Below are 12,179 nucleotides of genomic sequence, written 5' to 3' on the forward strand. Positions count from 1 at the left end.
TATTATGTACATAAAACCATATGTGCTGAGTTATTTTCAGCACATAAAGACGTTACTACATAACACTGTGTATGATGCAAAAACTTCAGCACAGAATGACTTTTGTGCTCCATGAATTTAATTATGCTTTGGACCATTTTCCTCCCTTCCATCCTCCACCTCCAAACATAAGTGGGAGATCTCGGGTCCCAGCTGGTTTAAGCACCAAATGAACTGATTCTGATGAGTTTCTGAGTTCCATAATTGTCCTTGAGGTTCTGAGAAGAATTTGGTGGAATGGATCAATTGGGAGGGAAGGAGGATCAAGAATTCCAGATGTGTTTTCCCCTACTGAGAGAGTAGTTTGGCATCTGTTTTGTGCATTCTTCAGCAGTGAATTTCAACATTTGTAGGAATTAACTTTGTATAAAGTGTTCCCTGCAGCAGTGAAGAGTCCTGCAAAGTGTTCATTCCCCCCATCCCACTGGAAGCTCTTTGGGGCAGGGTCTGCTCTTTGTTTTGTCAAGGTCAAACACCTTGTGATTGCTTAGCAAATAATAATAATGATCTTCTTGCTGGGACCATGCTTCCTTTGAGATCTGTGAATGAAAAGCACAAAAAGCCTAAGTAGTAATATCGATTATTAGGTGTTTGCACTGTTCTTGCATATGGGGCCCTACCTCTGAATCAGGCCTTGGGGGCTCCTGCAGTACAAATAATTATGTTTATACAGCACCTAGCACAACAGTGCCCCAGTTATGACGGCGGTCCTTTGGCGCTGCCTCAGTGCAAATAAGAATCACCTTAAGGTTTTTGCTCCCTAATGATGTCTCCCTCCCACCCACCCCCGGGGTGCATGCCTCTGGCAGTTGCGCTAGCGGCGACCCTTGCGGTATGTGGCTGCCTTTGGCAGAGGCACATGAAGGATTTCATTGAGTGTGAAGACAGAGAGCAGAGACAGAAAGCAGAAGGAGGCGGCTGCAGCCTTTGTAGTCGGGGAGGAATGCGGAAATGTTAAAGCACTATGTCAAACTTTTTTGAAACGGGGTCAAGTCACATTCAGCCAGCGTGGGAAAGCGAGGGGAAAAAAAGTTGAGGGGGTGGGCGGAGGGGAGGGGGTTACGAGCTGCGCTGCCGCCGCTGTTCTCAGAGCAAGCAGGAGCCGACAGAGGCTGGAAGAGCAGCAGCAGCGGGCGGCGCGGAGGGCTGGTTTACGAGCCCCGCACACGGGGGAGCTGCGTGGTGCAGCCTGCAGGGCTTTGATCAGCTGCAGCCTGGTGAACACGGGACGCTGAGTCGCGTTTATTTTTATTTTCCCAGGCAGGGGTGGGGGTGGGAGGCCGAAGCCGATCTGGTTCTGAGTTAAAGATCCCTTGGCAGGAAGGTGCTGCCAGGCTGCTGCAGGAGGATGCGAGCTGAGGGCAGCAGCAGAGCCGAGGAGGAGCAGCTGCTGCAGCTACCTGTGTGGCCTGGGCTGCCGCGGCAGAGACCTGCTGGCGGCATCATCATGTGAATATTTATTACCCGGTTGGGGTCTTCGCTCGCGGTAATCGAATGGGAGGTTTGCCTCGGGGAAGGTTATTTCCCCCCCCGCGGAAGCTTATCTGGGGCTCGTGCGCCGATCGGGGCAGCTGTGGAGCGGAGCAGGTAATTGGAAGTGGCCATGTGCTTCTCCTGCCATATAGTGTTACTGCCGAACACCCCGCAGACAGCCCCTGCCCGGCTGGGTGGTTTTGTGGCTAAGGGGGCTTCTCTTCCTTGGTCGGTGTGATTGGGGCTTTCTGGGGAGCCTGCAGTGTGCCCCCCCCACACCAAGACGTCAGCCCTGGCGGTAGGGGTACAGTTTCTGCCGCCCCCCTCCTGCATGTATTCGGGGGGGAGGGAACCGCCGTGCATGTTGCCTGGGCACGAGTCTGTGTTGGGGGGCCGTTCACGCCTGTTTTCTATTTTCGGGTGTATCAGTGGGATCCCCCGGTGCTTCTTGTTGGGGGAGTCCTCGTCTGCTGCCGCATGCATCCCGATTCGGGGTTGCTTTGGGGGGCCCTCCTTGCACGCATTTTTACTCGGCGGGTGGTTTTGCCCTTCTTCCTGCGCCCCCCCCCCCCCCCCAATCCCGCAAGCATTCTTGGTGGGAGATTTGTACGAGGGGATTTCCCGAGCATGCAGTCATAAGAAGACGTTTGTTTCTAGGGGATGATTCTGCGCATGCAGCCCTGGTGGTGGGGGTTGTCTGGGGGCTCCCACTGCGGGCGCCTTGGCCTGGTGGTGGGGGGTGTCTGGGGGCTCCCCCTGCGGGCTTCCCCGGTGGTGGGGGCTGTTTGGGGGCTCCCCCTCCGGTGCACGCATTCTTCTCCGTGCAGTAACTTTCCATGGGCGCAGCGCTCGGCGGTTCAGCAATAGCGGCTCTGGCCGATCCCTTGGATCGCTAGTAAACGCCGCCGTGGGGTGCGCGGAGCCTGAGGCGCACGCCGCCGCCAGGCCCCTTCTCCCCGACCTCACACGCGCGCCGTGGGAGGCACGGAGCAGTCCCGCCGGCGGGGGCGCCCCTCAGCCTGAGGCACGCAGCGGCCTGGCCTCGCGGGACGTTCTTCCCTAGGGCTGGGCAGCCAGCTGCTGCTCCCGGAGCCAGGCGGTGCCTCCCTTCCGCGGGGCCGGGCGCTGAGCCGCTTCCTCCCCCGCGGGACTCCCTTGCCCACTGGCTGCGGGCATTTCTGCTGTCCCTCCGGGTACTGACCTGCTGCCCCCTCCCTGGGCACTCCCCCCGTCACTGACCTGCTACCCCCTCCCCTGGGCACTTCCCCACCCCCGTCACTGACCTGCTAACCCCTCCCCTGGGCACTTCCCCACCCCTACCCCCATCACTGACCTGCTACCGCCTCCCCTGGGCACTCCCCTCCTGCCCCCGTCACTGACCTGCTACCCCCTCCCTGGGCACTCCCCCCGTCACTGACCTGCTAACCCCTCCCCTGGGCACTTCCCCACCCCTACCCCCATCACTGACCTGCTACCGCCTCCCCTGGGCACTCCCCTCCCGCCCCCGTCACTAACCTGCTACCCCCTCCCCTGGGCACTCCCCCCGTCACTGACCTGCTAACCCCTCCCCTGGGCACTCCCCCCGTCACTGACCTGCTACCCCCTCCCCTGGGCACTTCCCCACCCCTGCCCCCGTCACTGACCTGCTACCGCCTCCTCTGGGCACTCCCCTCCTGCCCCCGTCACTGACCTGCTACCCCCTCCCCTGGGCACTCCCCCTGTCACTGACCTGCTACCTCCTCCCCTGGGCACTTCCCCACCCCCCTCACTGACCTGCTACCTCCTCCCCTGGGCACTTCCCCACCCCCACCTCCGTCACTGACCTGCTACCTCCTCCCCTGGGCACTTCCCCACCCCCACCCCCGTCACTGACCTGCTACCCCCTCCCCTGGGCACATCCCCTCCCCTACCCCTGTCACTGACCTGCTACCCTCTCCCCTGGACTCTTCCTCACCTTGGGACTCTGCCCTCCCATCACTGAACTGCTATCCCCTGCCCTAGGACTCTGTCCGTCCTCGTCACTGAGCTGCTACCTGCTTCTGTAGGACTGCTCGCTCAGCCCACATCCCCAACACTGAGCTGGTACCCCCCGCCCTGGGACTATATCCCACCCCTTATCCTCAGCATTGAGCTGGTACCCACCCTTTCCCTTGGCACTGACTTGCTACCCCTCCCTATGCATTGTTGAACCTACTCTGTAACATATACAGTGCTGGTCATGTCTTGCAGTCCTACAGCATTCCACTTGCTCCCATCATCTGCATCATATTGTGTCCTGCATACATCCATCTCATGAAATAATGTATGTCAGTCTGTTTGTTTTTCTCAGTTATTAAACCATGTAAAGTAAGTGAACTGAAGATGCAGCAGATGCATGTTATGTACAGGGAGAAATGATGCTGGAGAGGAGACAACCCCAGCACTAATGAACTTCTCATGTTTGTTTGTTTTTTGTCCCTTAGATCTAACTGGCTTTACCCAGACAATGGTCCCAAAGTCTATATGATAATTGCTGGTGGCTGAGAGAGAGAAGGCATTTTGAGGACTGTATTGAAGCAGAACAAGGGAGCAGGAGGGTGAAATCATCCTGCCTGCTCCTCCAGCAGTGGCAGCTCTGCAAACGGTGTGTGAAGTGCATTTTCAGCAGTAGCAAAGTTCTAGTTTGCAGGAAGCAGCCAGTTCAACAGCAGGACCTGAGGCACTGCAGACACAAGAGAAGAAGCAGCACCAACATGGATAAGGACAGCATGAGCCTAGCTGACCAGCAGTATGAATGTGTGGCTGAGATTGGTGAAGGAGCCTATGGGAAGGTATTCAAGGCCCGAGACTTGAAGAATGGAGGTCGTTTTGTAGCCTTGAAGCGCGTACGGGTACAGACAAGCGAGGAGGGAATGCCACTCTCCACCATCCGTGAGGTGGCAGTATTGAGGCACTTGGAGACCTTTGAGCACCCCAATGTGGTCAGGTGAGGCACTGGAATGGGACCCATGGTCAGCTGAGTTCTAGTTTTGGTACATGGTACAAGGGTGGATTGGATACCAATTTGAGTATATGGGTCGAATGAGCACTAAATTGATACATGGAGTGTGATATGAGGTTTCGGGCAGGTAAGGATGCTGCCTGCCTGATCTCACCTCATCCTTTTGCTCTGCCTTTCACATACAGGAACCCATCTCCAGAGACATAGGTGTATGACAGAAGTGTTTGAGTGAATGGGCAAGGAGCCATATATACCCTTTGATCTCCGCAGGCACAAGAAGAGGGAATGAAAAGAGAGAACTCCTTTGTCTTGCATATCCACTCTGCCCAACACAGCTGATTTTTGGCAGACCTATTCATTATGAAAGTGGCAGTGGATAATGTAATGTTCCCACCAACTTTAGACAAGGAGTGGGAATTTGTAGGGTTCTAGTTCAGTGTGTTAAGCATAAGCAGGAGAAGTGACCACTTAGGACTACATTTGGGGGGCCTTGTACTAACAGATACAGAAATACAATTTGCAAGCCCTATTTCCAAAGTGTCAAGAAAGGCCCAAGGATTTCCTTATTGTGACTAGTAATTCTGAATACCCAAACCTAAGTTTTTGAACAAAGACTGCCTCTGTTATAAGCCTTTATATCTTTACATATTCAACATTGTGCTTATATAATGTGTAGGTCAGTTTTAAGTGGCTTATTAACCCTTGCAGCTTGTGCCCAGGGATGCTGGAAAACTTGAAGAAACTTAGAGGGAATTTTGCTAGGAATGTTTGTGAAGCATAGAAACTATAGAAACTGTCCTCTACTGTGTAATTGTTTTACTAGTAAATGGTTATGCATTTTAAACTTATAGCTGATTTCGGTTAGCCCTGCAATTGTGCAGAGTTTTGGAAAGTTGTTTTGAGTTATTTCTTTCAAATATGTAGAATTCTTTGTTTATCATTAATCTTACTTTATGAACTTTAACAAATGGACAATTTTATAGCAGGTGTACCTGTACATGACGATGTGAAACTTCACTGATCTGCAGTTTAGGTGAGAATGTAACCTTAACAAAAACACCTCCAATATTTGTGCATCAGTTCAAATAATAAAACATTAGACAGCAAAATGAAGACAGTTCATACTTTTGTGACGCCAAATCTCTTATAGGCTTGGGAAGCTAAAGTACAATATGAAGTACATGCTGTGAGCCATGTGCCCATTTTAGGGTCTTGACTTGAGGTTCCATGTTGGAGCTGCAACAGGAGAAGGGAGATTGGGAGTAATTTTTAAAATGCAAAGGTAAATGGATAGAGAAACTCTCATTCTCTTTCTTTTCCAGACATGTTGGCAGTAGAGTCTTATTACTCCAAGGACTGGGTAGGCAAAGGGGTTACATTCTAAAAATAGCTTAGGAAAAACAATGTATTTTTTTTTTTTAAGTGGGAGGGATGCTTTACCTTACTGTATGTCTTTTAGATCTCAACTGGACTCCAAGCAGAGACGTCATTGAGGTTAGTGGTGAGGTGTAGACTAGAGTTCACAACTGTGCTGGTTCCGTTGTTTGGATAGTGACAGTTTTTTGATGGCCATCTAGTAATACAGAGGACTAGAAACTTAGTTTAAAATTTTCAGATATGGGTGTTTAAGGTTGGGCAGTTGAAACAAGTGACTTGATTTAGTGTACTGTCTGAGCGGACGCTGTTTCTGTTGACACTAGTAGGAGCTGGGGGTGGTCAGAACTTCAGGCCACTTATTTTGGTGCCTAAGTATGGATTTAGGTGCCTAGTTTTAGACATTCCCCATTTGAAACTTTTGACCTCTCTTTGTTTAAATGAAAGCCTAGATTGTGTAGAAAAAACTAAAATCCTGGAAATACTTAAATATAAGACATACCTGTGGCATTTTTATCCCTGCTGGGATCACTCCATATGCAGTGATCCAGTAAGAAGAGGCTCTGTTCTTGAACCCTCCAATTTTCATGAACACTTTAAATTCAGCAAAATCACAAAGAACAAAATGTCTGAAAAGAGCATGCAAATACAGACTTCTTTTGCTTAGATTAAAATGCCCAGCAGCCTCTATTTGGTATTTTACAGGTATATTACAAGTTAAAATATTTACTATAAGATCAAATGAATAATTCATTACCTCCAAGCAACAAGTACTTAACCATGTACTTTTGAATATTTAGTTTTAATAGAAATTTATCTGGAAGAATGTTCCAGGACTTAATTACGTTTTCTTGAAGCCTGCAGCGCTTGCCACAGTCAGCATTTCAGATGCGACAGGTTGGGTCATTATGTACCAGTGAGTTTGGCACCTCTGCAGTACACCTTCTTTCCATCTGTTGGAGTAGAAAATAAAAAGCAAGTTCAAGCAGTAGCTCTTCTGGGATGGGAGAAATTTGGTTTAAAAGCATACCTCTGTTTTCATTGGTATCTTTTGAGTAGGTGAAGTTTTAAGTATAGTTTTGGAGTGTTTTGAAATAATTTTCTTTTAATGAAGACTGACTTGTTTGTATAGGAAGGAGCAAAGATTTAAAAGTTTTGATTCCTTTACCAAGCACAGTAGAGGATCTTATCATTTCTTGAGATTAAAGGATTACTTTTTTTTTATTTTGTAAATACACCTGGAAAAAGAAGTGCTGTATATGAAGATCTGTAGTTTCACTCCATAGACCTATCTGCACACAGTTATTAAATGTATTTTGTTCATTACAAATGTTTATTATGTGAATAACTAGTCTAGAAACTGGAACCTTTTCAGTATTAGTGAATTAAGATCGTGAAACATGCAGCATTTTAACACTAAGATAAAAGCTGCATCATTATCAGATAACTAGAATAAAAAATAAAATAGCATTTAAAATCAAGTATTGTTGTGAAGGGGAAATTTTTCTTTTTCAAAATACTGCAAGCAGTCTGTCTGAGACTTATGAGTGACATGCAAGTATCAAGTATAAACTGGTGTCTGAGTAATGAGATGTGCAAGCCATGAGTTGTTCAATACAAACTCATGATGGCTTTATGAGTCAAAATGTAGATAAACTTCAAATAATTGAGCAACACATGATCAGTGCACCTGAACAAATTTGCATCAATCTGCTTGCTCTATACGATATATATCAACACACCCACAAATGATACAACCTTCAGTTAACAGCAGAAGTTGCCTCTTCCTCTTCAAAATACCACAGGCCCAGTGGAACTGATGTGGTTCTGTTGTGCAGGAATAGCAGGATTTGGGTAGCCCACACAGGGTCATGGACCCCAGCACTGCAAGGGATTTTCCTATATGTCCCCATGCAGTGGTGTTTAGGAGGATGAAAAATGATTGGGCCGTGGGATGGCCAGATACTGGAGGCATAGATCTGTTGCTACATGGATTCAGCAGTTACTGGTCTCTGTGGAGCTGGGCTGCAGAAGTGACAAGAGCTACTGCAGACTCAGGATTATCATAGTGGGCTTGCATTTCTTCCCGCAGCCCCCGAGAAACAGTTTGTGCCCAAGCTGACTATTACTCTGCATTGGGATGGCACAGGATTTAACCCGTTAGGCAGAAATTTCACAGTGGGCTGCACTTTTAAATAACCATTAATAACATTAAAAAAATATTTTTCAAGCCATGCTGTTTTTTGCTAATTGAGTTTCAGTTCACGTTGTTTCTGTCCTAGCCTATCTTCTCTATGTTTCTACAGTGCAGTGCTGAATCTGTGACATCACGATTGCTTCTACAGTAACAGACAGTGAATTTCATTATGACCTCACTGCAGAATTAAGCAGAAAGAGGAGCTAGGCTGAAAACAAGAAAGAGTTTATAATAGTTAAAAGAAACTGCAGTCCTTGGACACCCAAAATTCCCATTGACTTTGAAGGATTGAGCCTAGATAACTTAAAACTGTAGGAACTGGGATTTAGAAAGTTACAAGCAAAGTACTGTAAAAGGATTGTTTGCTTGTGTAGAAAATGTTCTCCCTTTCACATTTGCCCTGGTATGAAAGTTCCTCTGAGTCAAGGCATTTTATTAAAACCTAAAGACAGATCTGCGTGAGCAAATTTTGTTGTGTATTGCTTTAAAATATTTTGTGTGTTATAACACTTCAGATGTAATTGGTAGTATGATTTAAGTTGCTCATCTAGCCCACTGTTCAGATAGGAAGATGAAATGCTTCATTAAAAGTTATTGTATACAGTAGTTAAATCTGGCACAAATTAGTCCAGCACTTATGTAACTTACTGCTGTTCTATTTGGGGGGAAAATGAAGTATATGTAGACAAAGGACAGACTTTGCCAGGAATGAATGACATATTAGATTCAGGAAATTCCTGTGTGTAAAACTGGGAGTATTCCTTGCTGTAATAGATTTGTAAAAAATCTTATGATCACACTGTTAAATTCAGCTCTACATTGTGTTCATTTTATATCTTTCCTGCTATTAATCAGATGATTAGTTTGTTAAAAGTTAATCAGGCTTCATACTGGAAATATGTGTTTAAAGAATGTGCTACAAAAGAGGGACTGCTTAGATTCCAAATGTTTTCAAGACCAATATATTTAACAGTTTTAGCAGTGTTCAGAATGTTCAAGGTCCTTAAGCAAACAAAACAAACTCACAAAGCCCTATATTTTTGTTTCTTGGCACTTAACTTTCCCAGAACTCTGGCTTTTTTAGTATTGTTGGGAGTTAACGGGTCTTAAAAGCTCCAGATAGACAAATCCTTATTAGAATTTGGTGATCTGAAATGTGCTCCTGCTGTTAAAAGAATTGTCAAAATTCTGGCATCTTTAGCTTGTATTGACTGAATGCCTCAATTGCCAGACTAACAAGGGCACTCAGCACACAAATACTGAAAATCTCATTTCTGTCTTTTGTTAGTTTCCAAGACATGTAGCCCAGATAATTGACTCTAGCTCTTACATGATGGCTTAGCCAGTTGGAGGCATTACATTATTCAATGATCTCCCTGCAACATGGAGCCAGTCTATAGGAAACCAAATAAGTATCATTCTTTTACTCTATTTGCATAATTTGGCAATGATCAGGGGTCTTTTAATATTGTCCCAAAGGATATAAAATATTAGAAGACACTATTAGCAACTTTGCAAGCTCTGTTCTGTTGGAGAAAAACACAGTTCTCACTCTTCAGGTTGGGTGCAGCAAGTCAGATACACTTTATTTCCTCAGCTCTATAGAAAAAGATCAATGTTTGCTTCACTCCTTGTAGACTAGCTCAACATTTCAGAGGTGTTTAATAATCTGATGCTTCCTGTGGCATTATATTGTAATAGGACCACGTAAAAATAGAGGATAGAGCCTAACAATAAAAGTATAACAGAGTTTTCGGTGTTGAATACCCCTATTTAGCCTGGTTATTGGCAGCATTCAGAACATGTAGTTGCAGAATTTTGATAATTCCCTTTGCAGGGTGATTAACATTTTGTTTTCATGTTTAATTAAAATGATGAAAAGCAAGTACAAGTGGGAGAGGAATTTTAAAACAGAAGCTAATATTCTGTTTTTTACTTCCAGTTTGTGGGGATGTTAACACTGTCTGTCTGGTAATAAGTTTTAAAGGACCGTCTACTGAAGCCATTCAGAAGTTCCATCCTTTAAAGTGTAACAGTTCTATTTTAGGGGGCGGTAGTCTCCAGTGAATTCTATTTCCTTCCTTCCTTGCTTTTACTGCCAAACTAATGTTCTAACTTTTAGTGTGTAACATCACTCCTACAGGTCAACATTGTGCAATCAATTTATTTTTTATAGAACTCCTTATGTGATGTATGACAAGCCACTAAAGAGAGAGAAATTAGTTCATTTATATTGTCGGAATCTGAGATTCTCAGAAGGCAGAAAGAGTAAGCTAATGTCCAAAGATGGAGGAAAGTAAAAGAAAAGGAAACTGAAATTTAAGAACATGGTAAAACTAAAAGGTAATTATCGCTGCACATTAGTTTCAATTAGAGAAGAATGGGAGTATGAAATAATGTGAGGGAAGGGAAAGATGAGTGGGATTCAGAGTCAAACTAACGCAAACAAGATGGTCCTCAGGCAAGATTTGAAGAGAGGAAGTGGCTGGAAGGAAGGGAGAAAGTCCCAGATTTATAGGGCAAAGTGAAAAGAGCGACCCTCCCCAACTCTGGAAAGTTATGTGGAGATGGAGAGCAGAGAACGAGAGTGGAGAAAGGGAGAGTAACCAAATGAGAGAATCAGTGGCTGTAATATTAATGAACAAGTGAGAGTTTGGGAAACAATGAGAACAATTTTGAATTGGATCTGCAGATGGCTAGGATTTGGAGAAGCCTGTAAAGGTAAATGAGGACAGGGGATATGGCCCCAATTCCTGAAATAAGAGGAAAAACCTCATGCAATCAGTTTGAAACCCCTGTAGTTCAGATAATAGGCACTTAGGGAGATCCCAAATGACCATCTATTCTACCTGTGTGTGTAGAGTGTTTACAAATAGACTAAGTAAGTGATGATGAAGCTTGAATACATATCCATGAGAAGCAGGGGCAAGATAAGGCTGAATAAGGAAAAGGAGGTTGAAGATGTAGTTCTAGGCTTGGAAAATCCACTTGCATGGGGTGAGTACAAGCTTTTTTGAGTGAGCGTTATTAACATGTTTTTAGTGAAAGTTTCCATGGAGAATGATATAGTGTGGTAAAAATACCCCTCACACTGGAAAACTTTATATCATGAGCTCTTCACGTGATGAGAACACGAATGTTTGTTGATTAACTGACACTAATGTGTGTGCCATAAAAATACCATTAGTCATGTCCCATCCATATTGTTGAGTTGTGTTAATTTGCTTACTTATACATTCTAGCCTTAGAAAAGTAAAGGTAACAAAATATTCCTCAAAATTATTTTTTGAAATCAAAGTTCTTATTTATGTAAGGACCAATTATATCATCCCTACTCATGCTGAATTCAACAGGATTGCTCATTGAGATGATGTGTGTCATGGTGATGCTACTGGAGTCATAGAGCTTAAACTAGGTGTCTTATTGACATATAAGACAACAACAGGTCTCTGCCCTAAAAGTCAACCAGGAGATAACTTAAGTTACCAAAATGAAGGTTTGTCCAAATTATACCAATTCACTAGTATCAATGGAATTGCACCTACAATAAATTGTGCCTATTGTATTTTGAAAATAGTTCAGAGCACCCTTGTGTGAATGCTGTTATTCTTTACGTCCTGCTAGTTTAACAGAAACAAGTGACTGGTTTGTTTTTAGTGAAGCAGACTGAAAGCTAAACCCACCATGAATTCATCTTTGCAGGAATTTCCCATGTTTAATGATTTAACTGACAAATTCTACATACAGATGAATCATTACAAGTTTAATTGAAGCTTGTTCTAAAAGTCCAAATTCAATATTACTCAGTGTAGAACGGTAAGTATTTTGACAGAGACAGGAAGTGAGAAACAGGTCTGGTTTTTTTTTTTCTTAATTTGCTATGATGTTTTAGCTAAATCTTTTAATATATCTAGTTTCAGAGTAGCAGTCGTGTTAGTCTGTATCCGCAAAAAAGAAAAGGAGTACTTGTGGCACTCTAACAAATAAATTTGTTAGTCTCTAAGGTGCCACAAGTACTCCTTTTTTAATATATCTAGTTGACACTCTGGTCACTAGGATAAATGACTCAAGGTATCTGTTGCTATTTAACGCTTCTAGGGAATTCCCCCCCTTTCC

The 12,179-nt window shown here is 44.7% G+C and overlaps 1 protein-coding gene across 3 annotated transcripts in view; it reads left to right on the forward strand.

Annotated features, from left to right (window-relative positions):
• The first annotated feature begins 1,308 nt into the window (after positions 1-1,308).
• The window catches only part of CDK6 (cyclin dependent kinase 6), a 184,332-nt gene continuing 173,461 nt past the window's right edge, over positions 1,309-12,179 (forward strand). For all 3 annotated transcript variants that reach the window (XM_074945919.1, XM_074945920.1, XM_074945921.1), the window contains exons 1-2: positions 1,309-1,626; positions 3,975-4,477. In XM_074945919.1, the coding sequence (XP_074802020.1) occupies positions 4,245-4,477 (233 nt within the window). In that variant the 5' untranslated portion in view covers positions 1,309-1,626; positions 3,975-4,244. The remainder of the gene's footprint in view (positions 1,627-3,974; positions 4,478-12,179) is intronic.

Source organism: Natator depressus, chromosome 2, assembly GCF_965152275.1.
Source record: "Natator depressus isolate rNatDep1 chromosome 2, rNatDep2.hap1, whole genome shotgun sequence".
Classification (NCBI taxonomy): domain Eukaryota; kingdom Metazoa; phylum Chordata; order Testudines; family Cheloniidae; genus Natator; species Natator depressus.